Raw genomic sequence first — 18,262 nt, 5'->3', positions numbered from 1 at the left:
CAAATGCCAATCAATCCAGGATTTTTGAATAGAAAAACAGTCTGCCTCCACCTTCAGGGCAAGAGCGGAGTATGTCGAACTGACCTGTGCTATGCCTGGGCATGCAAGTGGAAGTGTCACACATTATATCTACAAGGACAGCCACTTTGTAGATTCTCTCGTCACAAAAAGAGAAATAAAGCCATGTTTGCAAAATCAAAAGTTGCAATTACAAGAATAAACACACCATGCACATTATATACATTAATATTAATAAACAATACTATGACTAATATGTAACATCAAAGCTTTAAAATAGGTGCGGTCAAATTTACAGTTGGACAAATTTTCAGTCAAAATCCAGTAATTTCAATAGCAATCCACGCGATCAGGAATTCCGTGTTCCGGTTCAAAGTTAGTCATGTGAATTCGCTGCACTGACCATCAGAAAGTTACTTGGTTTGAAAGCAACTTCTGTTTGAACTGCGCATTATGAATCGCCACATTATTGACTATAGACAATGGACTATTTTATCCACAAAAGATGGAACTCACCCGTGTGTGCAATGTGCATGATGGGACACCGTCAGTTTACTCCTTTAAATAATTTTCCAAACACTTGTAGAAAATTTAGGAAAAATCAATCAATTCTGCAGGTTCGCCTGATAAAAATGTGTAATGTGGAAAAGCATTGCTTTACTGATACAATAAACAATGGAGTTCTAATGGTATGTAGTGCAGAGAAGTTAATCTGAGGATCAAGATGTCAGTATTGCGATTCGAGTAGGCCTACTTGTCCTCGATGCAGGTCATTTCAAATTAGAAAGCTTCTGAAATTTGGCCACTGTGGTTTTTTGCAGAGAAGTAAATGCACTGAATTTTAGGAGCCGCATCCTGTTGTGCAACTCTTGTGGGCTCCATGCAAAAAGATGCACTTGCAAAGATCCTCTAAATCTTTGTTAATATATATAACTATGAATATATGTAACTATATATAATAAATATGTTGTAAGCATAAATAACAAAAATGTGTGCAAGCATAGCTACCTAATAAAATGTTGCCCATCTGCAAATGGAAAGACACTTATGTGGGTGTTTAAAATTGCTTCTGCTAATTTGCATTGCAATCCTTTTACAGCACCCATTTGGCTAATTTAAAAAAAAAAGTCGTTGACATAAACGTTGACCTCACTGGAGACTCAGTGTAGCAGCAGACCTCCAACCTGAACACCCACACAAGTATGAAACGCATTATTATTCCAGAAAATAAAGCCTCAGTTACACACATGGAACCTTAGAAACCATTATGCGTATGCTGAATGGTCATAATTTTTTTTTCTGATTAAATGGTTTTTTTCTGATTAAATGGTTACTTATGGACTAAAAATAAAGGAGAATTTTCTGGGTTCAATAGTTGAAAAAAAAGTAGCTTCCCTAACCAACTATCCATCCAGCCATCCATCCATCCATCCCTCTTCATTTCTCTCTCTCAACAAATAACGCCTTTGGCCATCTCCATGAAGGCAGCTGGGCCCTGGCATTAAAAATGTATTGGACAGTAAATGGGTGTTTAGACAGGCTGTCAGTCTTGTGAAGCACATGCAGTAAAAAGGAAATCCAATATTATATACAACATTTCAAGACACAAATCTAACTTAATATAGATGCAATTGACACACAGCAGCAGATGAGTTGACAGGATGTCTTTATTGTTTGAAAGCAGTATTTGCTTACTTTTAACACAATTGTTTTTCAATATTGGCATAACTCATGTGGACCGTAAACAACGTTTAGCCCCGTTCCTGTTAGATTGTTACATGCTCAAGTACAAAAACCATTACCCAACTGCTTGAGCCAGGAATTGACATGATAGGACACATATACAACTTAGCAGAGTAAAATCTACTTAAATACCTAAGATCCAAGCTCCCATGAGTTTCATCAATGAATTTAAGTGAATAAAACAGTTGAGGTAAGCTCAGTTTCAGCAGGGCACACACCCTCATATGGCTCACAGGGCAAAACTTAAAATACATAATAGTTAGTGAGTTTCTCAGTCAAAATCAGTTTCAAAAACCAATTACATATCACAGTCGTGCATGCCTAGTTACAAACTACAACCTCACTCTTTCACAAAACTGAACAGCACAAAAAGGTGGAAAAAAATTCAGATAATCATCAGCTCCAGCATTTAACACTTTCATAAGCTTCATGTATGATAAAGATGTGGTTTTATACCAATTAAGCAATGTAAAAAAAAAAATACAGTAATGTACAGTATGTTGGTCCTTCAACAACCGCATGCTAAGATAATGTGAAACTTCCATCCAGGAATTTAACTTCACTCATCATAAATTATAAGTCTTTCTGCATTGTTACACATCAGCCTTGATTGAAAAATCCTAACAAAAAAACAAACAATTGAGGTTAAGTTTGAGTTTGGGGGAATAAAATAAATAATCCTTAGACTCAAAACTTGTCCTTGATAAAAATGATGTCCTTGGCCTTTTTTAATACTGATAAAGGCACTCATTGGCTTAAAGTGTGAAAATATGGTAATGGTAATTTCTCAATACTCAAAATACTCAAATGACGGCACACATTTCCTTTGCTATCAGGGCAAACCTCAAGAAACCAGTTAAAAACACTCCTCAGTCACATTCACCCCAAAATCTAAAGAAAAAAATGGCCTTTTTAATGACAATTAATACTTCTGGAAGTACACATTTATGTAGCATTATTTGTTGTACACCTGTTCCTTTGTCATTTATTTCCCAAACACATTAAGATATCAGGGAAAATTGTCAAATTGTCCGTTTTTTTTCTTTTCATTGGGGTTGAAATGTGACCTGGTTGTTTTTTGTCAACGATTAAATAGCCTGCAGTAGGTCTAGGCCAACTTAGATACATTAATGCACAAAACAGTCTACGCAAGAATGTGTACACAACCACTTCTAGCTAAAAATGTCAACACATTTCATAATCAGTTCCAAGTCCACTTTTTTTTTGCCACAGAAGGCGCCATTAGCGCAAGTTTTCTAATTCTACATTTAGAAAACTGACTAGAATTAGATGATTGAACAACAGTTTGAAGAAAATCTCACAAACCAAGCTCGTTAAACTGATGACATGTTTACAGCTAGCTATCTGAATACTAACACACCTTCTTTAGATGGCAGAAACATTTAAAGGCAACTCCATTGTCCCCTTTAAGAGAAAAAAAAAGAAAGAAAGTAAAGTACACCTTCATGTCGTTCTAAACCCTTAAGACAAACCTGAGAGATTTCGGTCTCTTCATTGAAAGTCCAAAACTTGGGCTACCAAAGTACACCAAACTATTTAAAAAAGTTCAAGCGAGAACCAATGAGGTTTGTTCTCAGGTGTCAAGAAAGTACCATTGAGTTTCCGTTTATCATATTTGCCATGTTCTAAGCATGCGTTGTTCTAAGCAATGTTCATAAATGAATAAAAGCCTAAATAAAATTATATGAAGCAATCGCGCGCTTTTAGTAGACTTGGATTAAACCACTTGCTTGCTTTTACGATCTCTCTGTGAATATTTTAAAGCATCAAAGTGGAAGATTCCCTCTGAAAGTCCATTCAAGTTTTTCCTTAGACTTCATGAAATCTCTCAGGTTTCATAAAAAAAAAAAAAACTTCTGTGCTTTGAAAATAAACAAAAGTCTTAGGGGTATTTAATGAAAGAATATTCATTTTTGGTACTGAGGTTTCTGGCTTTATACATTATAGTGCATATTTCCTACAACTGTCTGTCAGTGATGTATATTCAGACTAACCTGGAGTGCATGCGTTACAGCTAGCACCTACAAGATTTAAACCTAATTCCCTGTGTGCAGTTTAACACGCGCGCGCACACACACACACACACACACACACACACACACACACACACACAAATGCCTATTAATAAGTCAAGGAAACAAGTTACTGGGCAGACCACAAAATGGCTGCCATTACATTCAGAGAACCCATGATTCTTGTGGAAACAGTAACAAAACTGGTGATTGACTATTTACATGGTCCAAACCAGGTGTCCAGCACCTTAGCAGGCAAAAAAACGTTTATCGTATGATTGGTGCCCCTTCAACCATGTCACAATGGCTCATTCCACCACTGCGTAACATCAATGCCTGATTCCCAAACACATATAACACAAATGATAATTAAAGATGCTGCCACAGGAGTCACCCAGAAGGTTATCGCACTTTAATTGGCACTCGAACCATTCACTCCCTCTTCTATGGTATTTGTGCCTCAACGTCTTTCAAAGCCTTTCATCCATTGTTGTGGAAGTCTTCAAACTGGACGTGTTCTCTCAACCCATGATTTCCCAATCCAAACAAGACAAAACACTGTGTCATGTACGAAATCTATCTCACGACAGATCTAGACTGACAAGATGTTTCTCAGTAGAGGTCCCGTTTCATGGAACTTTAAAAATAAATAAAATCAGAAACACTTACTCACAATAATACATGAACCGGCAGCCTTCACTTTAAACCGGTTTCAAATTTATGAAACGGGTTTTTAAACGCTGGCTGTACAGCGTTTACATTCAATGCCCTTTTCCCTTTTACAGGCTAAACCTGTTTTTACACTGATTTGTATAAATTCAGACACTGCAAGAACGATTTTCACATTATTCCTTTTTCCAGTTCCTCAAATCTCCAAAAGAATCAGTCCAAGACAAAACAAACAAATATATGCGATCAAAGCATTGCTCTCCTTTTCTGATTTCCCATTTAAAGATCTTAAGACATTGTTTGAAGCAGCCCCTTCCCTAATCTATCTTACATTAAGTGAACAAATAGCCCCTAGGTTCAAGGGTCCAACTGCTGGTAGATGCAGTTTAAATGCATATTTTAAATGCATTTTATATGCACCCCCCCCCCCATCCACCCCGGTACTTCTACAGAAACACAAGCTTCCAGTGAGCGCATAACATGAGGATGGGTACACATGCAAGTCTTTTTCAACAGTCCCTTGGCAATAAGAGGGAAGGGTTTTAGTAGCAGTTGAGGGTCAAGCATATAGACACCAAAGAGAGGCCCAGATTGGGGGGTGGGGCATCACCTCACAAGCCACAGTATTCTCATGCTAATCACAGGATGGCCGTCCTGTTCCTGTGGGGATAAATGGAGTTGCCCCTGGCAACCCTTCCACTTATTTGTCCCTCTTCAGCTCCTGCCCCTCTTTCTCACAATTGCCGACCCGCATGCGCAGTGTGCCGCTCTTGTGCAAGTGCCAGAGTTGCAGGAACTCCTCAGGCATGGCGTGAAATCTCGAGGATGGGAGAATGTTGTCATAATAGTGGTGGCTGACCGGTCGCTCATTTAGCCCCACCGAAAATGGCCAAAAACCATAAGTGGTCACCTCTTCACACAAGCCAAGGGCAAGGCTCACCAAGAACAACCCCGTGGAGAGCCGTTTGCCATGGACGCCGTGGTTCTTCCAGAATCGACCGACATTTTTAAGGAAGTCTGGATTAGCAAAGAGGACAGTCTGGCTGGAGGCGGAGTCTGCAAGGGTATGGTATGCCCGCAGGGAGGGGTCAGTGCCGGGCTTCATAGAGAATGCTGGTATGTAGATGTAGCTGGAACCATATGCCTTCATGCTCTCTACGAAGGATTTGCGGGACCAAAGCAGGTTCTGAAAGCTGATGAGGAAAAAGAGGATTGATTAGATAAGTCAAAATAGCCACAGAATATAGGATAATAAAAAGATAAAAGGATCCTTATAAGATCATAATATCACTACTTTGGTTAGAGTGGATGTTGCCATTTTTGTGTAATATCCCTGCCAGTGTTTCCTGTTTGAAAACTATCCTTTCTGTAACAATTGTTTCATTTAAAGATTTTTATTTTATTTTGTAATTTTCACTGTGGCCACAATGGATATTGTGAATTCTTTGATGGGATTTTATTTTTTGATATAATCTAACTGTCAGTCCATGAGCCATGGCTAACTTTAGCTCTTTATTTAAACTGTATCTTCTTAGACATCCTGTAATTTCATTGGCATTGAGTGAATAATAAAAGTTATAATAAATAAAGTGCTTGAGCTTGTTTCTGAATTTCTGAAATAACTTATGAATACTTGTATCTTACGAATACGTTTGAGTAGGGCTACTCGATTATGGCAAAGATTATAAATCACAATTATTTTTGATCCAATATTGAAATCACAATTATTGGTAGGCGATATGATCAAAGTCTTATTTCGCAATACGAGTAATTTTTAATATCAGTAAAAATTCACAATTATCGATAATTCAGCAAAAACTAATACTAGGTTAACTAACGTAAGAAAAAGGTTCTCAATTACATAAACCGTCAGCAATACAATAAGAACAAAGAAACTACTTATAAACAAAACTGACAAATATATAGGTACAACAGAACAAAAATACAAATTAAATAAACAGTGTTTTAAGTTTTTCACGAAGATGAGCTAATAGTGGTTTTCATACTAGTAATAGCCTAACAACACAAAATTGAATTATCAAATGTAAAATAACACTGCATAGTCTTACTGTACACAGTAAATATAGATTCATTCTTAAAGATACTTAAGTTATTCAGTCAAAATCGGTGAGTGATTTTCCTTTGTTGTTTGATTATCATCATTAATGACAGACTGCAGCAGGTTTATTAAGCTGCTGTCACTTTAAGAGCTAATGCACGGATCCAATATACTGTTACACACGCGTTTTCTTTCTCAACCGTGTACGTTTACATAAGACATAACATAACATGGCATTTTGACATTTTATCCGTGTTCAGCTCCAACTTGGAGCGAGCACACAGAAAGCTGAACTGGGGAACAGTGTCTCTTTTGTGGATTAATGCGCTTTTAATAACACTGCTTAATATCAAACATGTCCTGCAGTTTAGGGCTGCACGATGTATCGTTTTAGCATCGATATCGCGATGTGCGCATCCACGATAGTCACGTCGCAGGATGTGCGATGTCAAGAATAGACCAGTTGATCCGTGATTCATGATCCGTATGGGCCAGCTGCTACCTGGCCCTTAATGCATGTGATTCGCTGATTAATTGCAAAGTTTAACCATCATAGAGTAAAAGTTTTTAAGTCCTGTCAGTTTAAACATCAAGCGCAAGAAGTGTGCGCACGCAGAGCCGGGCAGACACAAAGTTCAGTGCTCTTTCTCTTATTTCTGAGCTTGAACGGACACGAGATTTCAAAATGAAGTCAGAATGCCCGTCTCGGTGAATATCCTCATAAACAGTCGGTTGTGCAGGGGTTTTCCTGCATTGACATTTTTTTGGCAGCAGCCAAAGCGAATTTTTGTCCCGCCAATGCCTTATTTGATCGGTGAGTGATGTAGAATAGAATGACTGATAGTCATAGATCGGCGTGATGATCGGAGTAGAATAGATCGGTGAGTGATGTAGAATAGAATGACGCATCTCAGAGAGAGAGAGAGAGAGAGAGAGAGAGAGAGAGAGAGAGAGAGAGAGAGAGAGAGAGAGAGAGAGAGAGAGAGAGAGAGAGAGAGAGAGAGACCGCGCGCATGCACTCTCTCTCCATCATCAAACAACACGAGCGCTGTCTTGCTCTCTCTCCCTCGCGCATATTAATCAAAATCAATTGACGCGATGGTAAAAGGTCGGAAGACCGAAGTTTCACGTGGAGCATTCGGAGATTTGTTTCTCCTGAATTACCACGGGGTGTGAATTGTGCTAAAAAAAAAACTGTTGCCTTATCTTCTCTAAAAAGCGTTCCGCCCATTCAGCTGACATAAACCACAATTTCAATAAACAAAAAAAACCTATCCAGTGATGAAATGTTTTCTGTGTTGACACAGATCTTGTGCGATGTCCTAAACTGCCGAGATCACACAACGTGTGCCATAGGCTACACGTTCACTAATGACATGTCCGAGTCGCAAACTAATGACTTCTTTGAACCGATTCACTTTAATCTGGTGAAATTGTTTTCATATCGCATATCGCAGAAAAATAAAATATCGCAATGTAATTTTTTCCCAATATAGTGCAGCCTTACTGCAGTTGACCAAAACAGACTGCATTTTACAACACTCACTTGTTTGGCAGATTTGGATGTTGAGTTTGGGCTTTTAGGGTGGAACAAAAGAACACTGCTGTGAAGGAAAGGAAGATGCGCTGGACAGAATACGGCAGTGGCGCGACAATTGTTTGACCTCAATTATCTTAATTTCATAATCGATGGAAGCCAAAATCGAAAATCAATTACGATTAATCGCATAGCCCTAATTAGAACACAAGCATATTAATAAAAATAAATAATTAAATGTCAAATATTTGACCATGGTAGTACTAACACCAATGCACTTGAGACTAGAGATCTCATGCCATCTAATGCAAGAAGTAAAAGAGATAATCCACTAAGAAAGGTCAATATCCATCCCTCAAGACATGTAGGCTGTTTGGGGAACTGTTTGCTGCATGCTACTGACTTCCCCAGAAGCCATAGATAGCTTCTGGTGGTTTCACATAGAGGAATTATGAACTGTCAGACAACAGAATGCATTGTAATTGCAAAATAAGTTGAACAAGACATGGAACAGTTAGAAAAAAGTGTGTGAGAGTGAGTGAGAGAAGCATTATTTTATTGAAACAACTACAGTCTTGTGGGTGGACAAAGGCAAAAAATAATCAAAACGAAATCAAAACGACAACACAATTTATCCGACGTTTGACTTTAGAGATGAAAAAATGGATTTATGTGTGCCCATTATTGATGTCAAAAGTTTCAATACAATGTTAACTAAAATAATAATCATAAAAAAGCTAATTCAATTAAACAATTTCAATATATGCCACTTTGGAATCCAAATCATTGTTATTGTTATCCAATACGGAATGGTTGGTATTGTGATTAAATTATCATATAAACCCCCCCCCCAAAAATAAAGCGAGGAGAAGACAACATACCTCTTTTCAATAATGCTAGGATTTGCGCTCACCAGGTGTGTTCTGGTACCAACATCAGTGGTGTACTCTTTGGACAAAGGAGGAAGGTTACATCTAGAGGTAGAGGAGATGAAGAGGGATTGAAGAAAAATGGTTGTTGGGAGTGATGTTACTCTATGTCATAAAACATGTCGTTAAAAACAACAAAGTCTTACATTTATTAATTAAATACAGTAATGAAAGTCACAGGTTTTATTGTGTGTGATTCATCAATGCATGTTATTTGTTAGATTCTTACATTTCTGCTGTTGTGTTCCACAAAAAAAAAAAAAAAAAGGGCCTGGAAGGACATGAGCATCTAAATAATGACAGAATCATCAGTCTTCAGAATCTAAAAACACTGCATGAAAAGTGGCCCTCCAGGAGCAGGATTGGACACTCCTGGGTTAGCACATAGCGACACACTCTAGCCCCTGGCTCACTGATACTCTTTGTGACTATCGGATCAAGCTCAGCACTGCCGAGAGCTTTCTTTCAGCAACCATCAGTGACCGCTTTTCTATGCCACACGCCCACAACTAACCACTAACTACATGCACTCCTCTATTCTGCTCTTTCCCTCATCTCCAATCCCTTAGACCAGATTCTCTCCAATATTCTGCAGGAGACTCCAACGGTCTAACTCTCACTCATGCAGGGAAAGGTGAAAGTCATGAGAGATAAGGTTATGACATAATTCAGCAGACTCAGCTAACCCACTACTCAAAAAAAGTCAACACTTCACCTTACAGCAGTCAAATATTACAGACTAGCCTCTCTCCTTCCTCTTCTGTCAAAACGCCTAGGTATTTAATCAGTTCTATGTTTTTCTTTCACAAAACAAGCTATTTGATAACCAATCTTGCTTCAAAAGCAGACATTCCACCAAGACCACCTGCTGGGTTTCTTTAGTGGCACTTTAGTGGTTTCAGTCTCACCTCACAGGCAGATCCTTCAAGATTTTCTGGAGAGGAGGGGTATCTGAGTTAATCACTGGGGTGCCTCAAGGTTCAGTGCTTGACCCTCTCCTTTTCATGATATACACAACCTCACTAAGCTTGATCAAAAAGGCACATGGCTTTTCCTGTGGAGATGATATGCCTGTTGTTCCAACCTGACAACCCCAATGCCCAGCTTCCATCTCTACAAAAGTTGTTCTTACTCCACTGTCTACTTGTAGCTGCCTAATACAAATTCAAGGATTTGATTCTGGCCTTGAGGACTGCCCTTTCACTCCTCTTACGCCCGTTTCACACATAATCCGTTTGCAGTGCATATTTTTTTCCGCACCCACGTTAACCGGTTAGAGCTTTCACACTGCACGCGGATGCGGTCAGGCAATGCGTTCCAGGAGCGGTGCATATACAGCAGTGCAGTGATCGTTTCCGCACCGAGTCTATTTTTGCTGTGCTGCACGCGCTGAACTAAAGTGAAAGTGCATGGTTCGTGGTCAAACTGAACACAGATTGACATGAAAATATAATAATCTCACCATAAATGCATTTATTAAATAAAATGTAGTAATCTCACCATAAATGTATTTAATTAAATACTACTATTTTTCACAGTCATCTTTTTAACTTTAAGACCAGGGTAAAGCAAGGAAAACTATACTATTTACCGCAACAAGGCGACATGAACAACACTCGTCTCATTCGTGGAGGTGGAAAAACAAGTTCTTTGTGACATGCAAGATTTATTGTATTAAAATTTAAATGCAAAAGAAAAGGCATGAGAGTCGGCTGTTTTTGTCAATTTTAAGTTTTAATTTAAAATGTTTGCAATTTTAATATAAGTACATGGTTAAATATTTGACCACTTGCTTGAGCAACTTAATATATATAGAAATAATGCATGGAATAATACGTTGTTTAAATTGTGTTTAAACGTGCATACGTCCATTAAAGAGTGTATATGTGTGCAATGCTGACAAAACTTTTTTTTTCTAATAAAAGTTGCTGCATAACTTCTCGATTTGAAATAAAAATAGTGACAATGTGTTTGTGGTACAGCCGCGGTTCAGTTACGCACTGCAAATGCAGCATATGTGAAACCACTATAGCACATGCTGCATACGCACTGCAAACGGAGTGTGTATGAAACGGGCGTTAGATGGAACGAACTGCCTATCTTCATGCAATTTGCTGAAACCATCACTACTTTCAAGAAACAGTTAAAGTCATTCCTTTTCTGCAACCACATTCATAAAGAAATTTACTATTAAATAAAAGATTTACTATTATAAGAGAGTTCTCTGCATTTCACCTTTGCTCTAGCTTGTGTACATGCAAATATGTTTATATATAAACTTGACATGTACTGCAAACATTAGGGAAGTAACAATATATCGAAATACAAAAATGTGTATCAACAATATGCATCATGTATAGTTCGCACAAAATGAAAATTACTGAGAAAAAAATTCAGAGTTAGTCAGTACTACATTAAACTGCTATATGTAATGTTGAATATAATGCATAATAATGCAATGGGGGAATATTTGTGGGTCCTGATAATGCCAAATGTCTGATGTTACCAGTAAAAAGTGGCATTATTTTAAATATATCTAGTCAGTGACAGAGTGCAAGCATATTCGTCTAAAATAATTCTGTATTTTCAGCTTCAGAATCATGAATATTTTTATTCTGGTGTCACCATTGTCCTGTGCATTGGGTTTCCAGCACCAAGTCCAAGCCTATTCATTTCCACCTCCAATGTTACACCAAATTTAGCATTTGAATCAGCAGTACATTTTTTGTTAACCTTTTACCATGTCTTGGAGTATCGCAATAATACCGTATTGTGATATGTATCGAATCGTGACATGAGGGTATCGTTACACCCCTACTTTTTTATATAATTTGACACATTCAGCCAGTCCAGAACAAGAAAATATTACCATCTTCTCACCTCATGATAAAGTCAGCTTGGTCGATTTCATTTCCACAACCACTGTGTTTCAGGACCCCTCCATTGCCCACAACCGAACACTTCTTTAGAGGAAGATGCAATGGTGTATCCTAGCAACACAAAAATCGTGGGAGTTACACAAGTGGGTCAAAGAATAAAGAGTCGCACACAAATTACATTTCCATTGTTTTCTTTTGATGAATACATATTCAAATCAAGGATACTTCAATATTCATATACTTCAAAGAGTAGTGAACCTGTGAGTGAAACTGAATCAATGAAAAGACCCTTTGTTAAACCCCATTAGCATCACGCATACATAATTAAACACTCATCATCAGACATTTGCCTTCTAAATGAGTGGTAGGATTTCCTTGGTTTAAATCTACAAATCAAAACCAGATTCTGACATTTTCTGAAAAAAATTGGCTGTTTGCCAGGTGTTAGAGTGTTGTGGGTAGTTGATACACTATCTAAGGTGCCCTGAGTAGTTATTTGTGTATTGCAAAGTTGTTGCTAAGGTTTGGGTAGTTCCTATGGTATTGCTAAGAGGTTTCTTACTGGTCCAAGCCAAAAGAGCTTAGCTTGGGTCTTTTTATTTATATGCGTGTCAATACAGAAGCAATAAGAGGTGCAGCTACATCATGTATTGGCTCTCTCACAGTTGGTATATGGTTTGAAAAGTGGCTCATTCAGTCATAATTATGATGCATTACTGTTTGGAGTCTTGAGACCCAATACATACAATAAATCATGTACAAAACTGGACACTTATATAATTATAATCATTCAGAGTATAATTTTGACTGAAACAAATATCCATTTGCTCAGACACACATAATATACATATACTATATATATTATAATATTTATAGCACTATTACAATATTATATATATTTTGGAAGATAAAGAAAAGTATCCACCTGGCAGCGCAGCATGTGTACTCCTGCCATCATATGCGGGACAAAGGCTGAACACTCTTTATCCTTTATAACTGCTCTCTGAATTCATTTACTTAGTCTTTTATGTTAATTGTGATAACATTTATGTATAATATGATTATGTACACATATGTTTTCCCCCCTTCTATTTATCTAGATGTTCGTATATGTCTATTGCTTTGGCAATATTGTGCTATTTCACACATTCACCCCAATAAAGCTCATTTGAATTGGAAAAAAATAAACATAACATTACCATAAGCATATAATATTTTGACTTAAGCGAGATAATGTGATGAATTACAACTGTAAATCCCACAAATCAATCAATAAACCAACCAACCAGCCAACCAATCAATCAATAGCATTCACTCTGAAACCAGTAAGTGAGCATTCATGCAAAAATCCCTCAGGAAAATTAAGCTCTTGTATGATCAAGTGCATATGCTATGATAAACACATTACATGTTTTTTTTTCTTCTGCAGATTAAAAGGATAAATTCAATTACAGGAAGTCTGCCGTATGCTGACACACTTGTTCTTCTGAAACCTAATACTGAGATTGACAGTGAGCATCGCGTAGAGCGTAAATATCTTAATGGGTTTTCTGGACACAAAAATGACCCATTTATAACAAGTTCTACTATAAAATTATTCAGAGGAAAAAAAAGACATTGAGTCCATAGTAATAAGTCCTCATTACCCATAGATCTCATTGAATAATCACAGTGTAACTAGATTAGAACGAGGTGGGGTCTTTTGAGAGTGTGTGTAGGATATTGCTTTGCGCATTTGTGTGTGCATCAATGGCCACATAAATTCATAAATTGCAGCTAAATTCAGTTTACACTTCACCCTTTTGTGCTGTAAACACAAAGTTCAGATATTTAAGGAACCAAAAAATGCAGGTAGTCATTTTCCCATCATTTGTGCAACTTTTGGTGCAAAATGAAAATGAAAATTCAATTATATAATTTACATTTGCCATTTCATACACTAGTTTTAATATGTAAATTGAATACATATTTTAACGCTTTATAAGTTTTAAAATTAAAATTAAAATGTATTACAGAAATGATTAGATATGTTTAACATGTTCAAGCAAAAACTGTAGCAAAATTGTAGGGCGGGACGGGCACGTGATCGGCTCAGAATACATTTTCAAATTGCACATTGAATTTTGCTACATTCATTGCGGGACACTTAATGGAAATGCAATCGCAAGTGTCTTAACTCTGAGTGTAAATGCAATTAAGAAAAAATAACATTTAAATTACAATTTTGCTACAGTTTTTGTGTTAAACATATCTAATCATTTCTGTAATACATTTTAATTTTGTAACTTATAAAACGTTAAAATATGTATTCAATTTACATATTAAAACTAGTGTATGAAATGGCAAATGTAAATTTGCCATTTTGCACCAAATGTTGCACAAATGTATTGGAAAACTTAAATTTAAATACAGAAATGCATTGCCATTTTACATATTGCATTGTCATTTTGCATATTACATTTCAAATTGAAATGTGCTACCCTTAAGCTTCCATACAGTGCGTACGAATTGAACTACTAATTGTTATTGACGTATGATGAGAGAGATGACAGATGAGATACAATGATGCATGTTAAAATATGTATATAAAATAAGAGATGCATCTCTCGTCTGTATGTGCTATGAGCCTGAATCACGTTGCCAGATCTGGCAAGCAAATCAGCAAAGAAAAAAGCTAAATACCAACTAAATAAATGGAAATACTTTGTTGAAAATAAGACAGAAACATCGCGACACTTTCCCCGCCATTGACGGAATTTTTCCGGCTTTCCATGTTTTCACTGTTATACGGTAGGGGGCGCTATGACGCATCTTCTGAAAGAGTACTGAATCTCCTGATCAAAACGCATGCGAAGAAGACGCAGAAACAAGCAATAGCATATGTAATCACATGCATATGTAAAATAACGCGATCATCAACAATAAACACTACATAAATCGAAACTGCCTAATGCTACTGAATGAAATGTCGACTAAGGACGAGGTACAGGACTGTGCAAGATTTTGAGGGTGTTGATGGACTCGATCTACGTTTTGGATCATTGTTCTGAATCCCATCCTGACGTAGTCTGACAAAAAAGTGATTTTCTCAGCTTTTTGCTCAAAATGTTGCCTTTTTTTTATGAAATTCACCCACATTCAAGTGTTGATTAAAAAAAAGAATGCATTATGCTAGAATAAAAATGGGGTTTTGTTTAAAAGCAGAGGGTCTGTTCTTTCTTTTAAAATATTGCATGTTCAGATATTCATACAACAAAATATACTGGGGGCCATAAAAATTGTGAAAATGATTTTTTTTTTTAAAAAGCGCTGGTGGGGAAAGAGTTAATAACTGCATAAACTGAAGCTGAAACAACAACCCCAAAAAAGCTTATAATAAGTGGACACTGTAACACTGCGAGCGCATATTGTGAAGTAGCCTCTACAAACATAGAAAGACAATCATTGCAGTTTCGGGAGAGTCATGTTCAGCACATAGAACGATAATTTAAGGGATTCACTCCTGCATTTAAATGCGGTTTTCACTCCTGAAACTTTACAGTGTGTATTTGGCCAAAAATGAGCGTGGGCTCTGAGACAGTGTAGGAGGAACATTGCGACTGAAAGGCGGCATGGTGCCCAAGTACAATCAGGACCCATGCGAGTGTCTCTCCCATGCCTGTTTATTTTTAGAAGGCAGAGCGCAATGCTGAGCCTCATGGAGAGTGGGGGTGGAAAGAAAAAAAAAATCTGGACCAACTGCTTCTCTTCCAAACACTTCCACATTCATAGCTACATTTTATAGTAAAGAAAAAAAATTCAAGTTACTGTTAGAAGCAACATGGGACTTTGATTTAAAACACCACGAGTAGAAATATGCCATTGCTTTTCTAAGCTAGTCATTTTTGGGGGCTTTTCTTTCTATGAAAGACGGTACCTGAACAAATAACGGGTAGGTTTCATTGTTGACCGTGTGGTAATGGTAGATCTCCCCATCATACCACAAGACTTTGCCTATTGGAGAGTTCTCCTTAGTAATCGCAAACATCTTCTTTGGATCACAGCATTCTGTCAGCAGCTTCCTGCCAAACAAGACAAAAAAGCAAAACAAGTGACATTAGCAGAAGGAACAACAGAAAAGGGCTTGTGAAAATGTCCTTTCTAATTGACTGAGAACAAGCACACATTCTTGAAAGCATAAAGCAGAACAATGGCTGTGCATTACACAAACTAATTTGAGGACCAAACTGAAAGCAAGCACAAACGGAAAGCGCACGCAGGCAAAAGAATATTCAAATGAATAATTTTGGCATCCACTGTCCAAACAGGTTCCGGTAATGTTTCACAGCCGGTCTTTTCGATTGTGACCAACAGATTTATCTCTAATTTAACAAAAGCTGTGCGATACTGACATGAATCATTTTACAACTGTTTATTTGTCCCAATAAATTTCAAACCAAAATCTAATGACACGCACACAATATACCAGGTCAGAACATTACTATTTTTTATGTTTTTGTCTCTTATGCTTATCAAGCCTGCATTTATTTGATCAAAAATACAGAAAAAACAGCAATATTGTGAAATATTATTACATTTTAACATAACTCTACCGTTCAACTGTTTGGGGTCAGTCATTTTTTTCTCTTTTTTTGTGAAAGAAATTAATACTTTTATTCAGCAAGGATGTGTTAAATTGATAAAAAAAGTGTTAGTAAAGATTTATTGTTAGAAAAGATTTCTCTTTTGGATGTTTTGAAATGTCACACGTTATTTTCTGACATTACTTTTATGTCAATTAAGTACATTCCCCAATAATTACTTTTTTTCTATGAATTACTAATGGAGTTTCTCATAACTGAAGCCTTTTTACATTTAAATGACAAACTATTAAATGAGTTAAATCAAACTAGGAAGCAAAACAAATGTTTTATATAAAAACGTTTTTGCATTCCATTCATGAGAATGATATTTTTGTGATAAGAATTTGGAGGGAAAATGTGCCTAATGGTTATGAAATTTAAATGCCACACTGCAAAACAACCATAACGCCCATATGCTTCGCTTTCTTTGTAAAATATAATTCAATACATCAATCATGAGATTGATCAAACAGAATCAACCTATTTATGACGTCACAATGGCCACCCTTTCTGGGAGTTCAGAGCGGGGACAGATAACGTTTCAAACAAATCTTCCCCCTCTGCGCATGCGCGTTCTCATAATCGGTTTTCCTGGGAGATGTCTGCACTCTGCAATACTCATATCAGCATGAAAGCCAGATTGCATGTACGAGATACTGTGCATTCAATCCATTTACTTAATTACAGTTAAAGAGACAACTGAGATTAAAATGCCATCACAGATAAGTGGCCTTGCCCATCATAGATGATTGAATAAAATGAATGCATGAATATGATATTAAATGAATGGAAATACCTGTACAGATCTACTCCCGTTTGGTTTCTGCTCCATGTTTGTCCCTGCCGCAGAACCTCATCCACCATTTCCTTGTCACTGGGAATCCTATACACGGGGAAGATATAGAGCCACAACAACGCCAGCACTCCCAGAGTGGCCCATATATACCTGCTCCTGTGACATCTCAAAGACACCATTCCGTCGGTCGGATCAGACAAACGTCTAGTTCAAAAGCACGTGCTCACGACCGACAGGTTTATTTTGGTGCCACTGCCAGCAAAAAGCCGCTTGAATACCGTTATCCTCCTATTTCCATAACGCGGCGTTACAGAGGCCAACAGTGGTGCATCAGTGTCAGATTTTCATGCATGCACGCCTCAAATTCCTCCTCATTCCCTGCTGATTTGCTGAAGGATGTTTTCACAATCACGGTCAGGATGTGGTGGATGAGGTCGGCTCCGTCTGGCCAAGCGGTTGGAATCTCACGGGGTTTTATACGGGATCCAGATATCTTCTCCCCCCATCACTTCTAATGCAAACCGTCTTGAACTCCCCAACAAATCTGATGCCTGCGCTATCCGGCTTCATTTCGCCTTTATCACCGCATCACGGTCATAATTTCACTGTGCAAATTCTTTTTTAAAGGCCTTCCCTCCCAATCTGGCCGTGTCTGATGTAATCTTCCGAATAAATGAGAGACAAAGCTCAGTTTGTTGCGAGTGCTTTAACACGCATCATTGCCCTCATTATTTGTTATGGTGCTGCCCCCTTCTGGTTAATCTAGTCACATGACAACGGATGTGCAGCCTATGTACTGATAGTCCAGGCAAAGTAACTCATTTTGGAGCCAAAAATAGAACTAATTGTAAAAAAAAAAATTTTTTCAGCATAGATCATTTCTATAAGGTGTCCAGAACAACATACTAAAAGTCCTAGAAAATCCTATGTTTAATACTCATCAATCCAAGATGTGTGCCAGTAAGGCCAGACAACAA

The 18,262-nt window shown here is 37.5% G+C and overlaps 1 protein-coding gene across 1 annotated transcript; it reads right to left on the bottom strand.

Annotated features, from left to right (window-relative positions):
- Positions 1–1,668: 1,668 nt before the first annotated feature.
- On the bottom strand, positions 1,669–18,014 carry st8sia1 (ST8 alpha-N-acetyl-neuraminide alpha-2,8-sialyltransferase 1). Its single transcript, XM_079870289.1, has 5 exons — positions 17,286–18,014; positions 15,784–15,928; positions 11,869–11,978; positions 8,941–9,033; positions 1,669–5,656 (listed from the first exon to the last, which is right to left on the bottom strand). Exons 1-5 carry the CDS (start codon positions 17,462–17,464, stop codon positions 5,164–5,166), a joined length of 1,020 nt encoding a protein of 339 aa, XP_079726415.1. The 5' UTR covers positions 17,465–18,014; the 3' UTR covers positions 1,669–5,163.
- Between the last annotated feature and the right edge of the window lie 248 nt (positions 18,015–18,262).

This window comes from Squalius cephalus, assembly GCF_949319135.1.
Source record: "Squalius cephalus genome assembly, chromosome: 4".
In the NCBI taxonomy this organism is placed as follows: Eukaryota; Metazoa; Chordata; class Actinopteri; order Cypriniformes; family Leuciscidae; genus Squalius; species Squalius cephalus.
The sequence above is the reverse complement of the archived record's forward strand: the minus strand, read 5'-3'. Positions and strand labels throughout refer to the sequence as shown.

Excerpts from the sequence above, each read along its gene's own strand:
- st8sia1 (XM_079870289.1), bottom strand. The coding sequence starts at position 17,464 with ATGGTGTCTTTGAGATGTCACAGGAGCAGGTATATATGGGCCACTCTG. Across the intron at positions 11,979-15,783 it reads CCTACCCGTTATTTGTTCAG|GATACACCATTGCATCTTCC; the intron begins GTACCGTCTTTC and ends TTGTGTTGCTAG. Across the intron at positions 5,657-8,940 it reads CCTAGCATTATTGAAAAGAG|CTTTCAGAACCTGCTTTGGT; the intron begins GTATGTTGTCTT and ends TTTCCTCATCAG.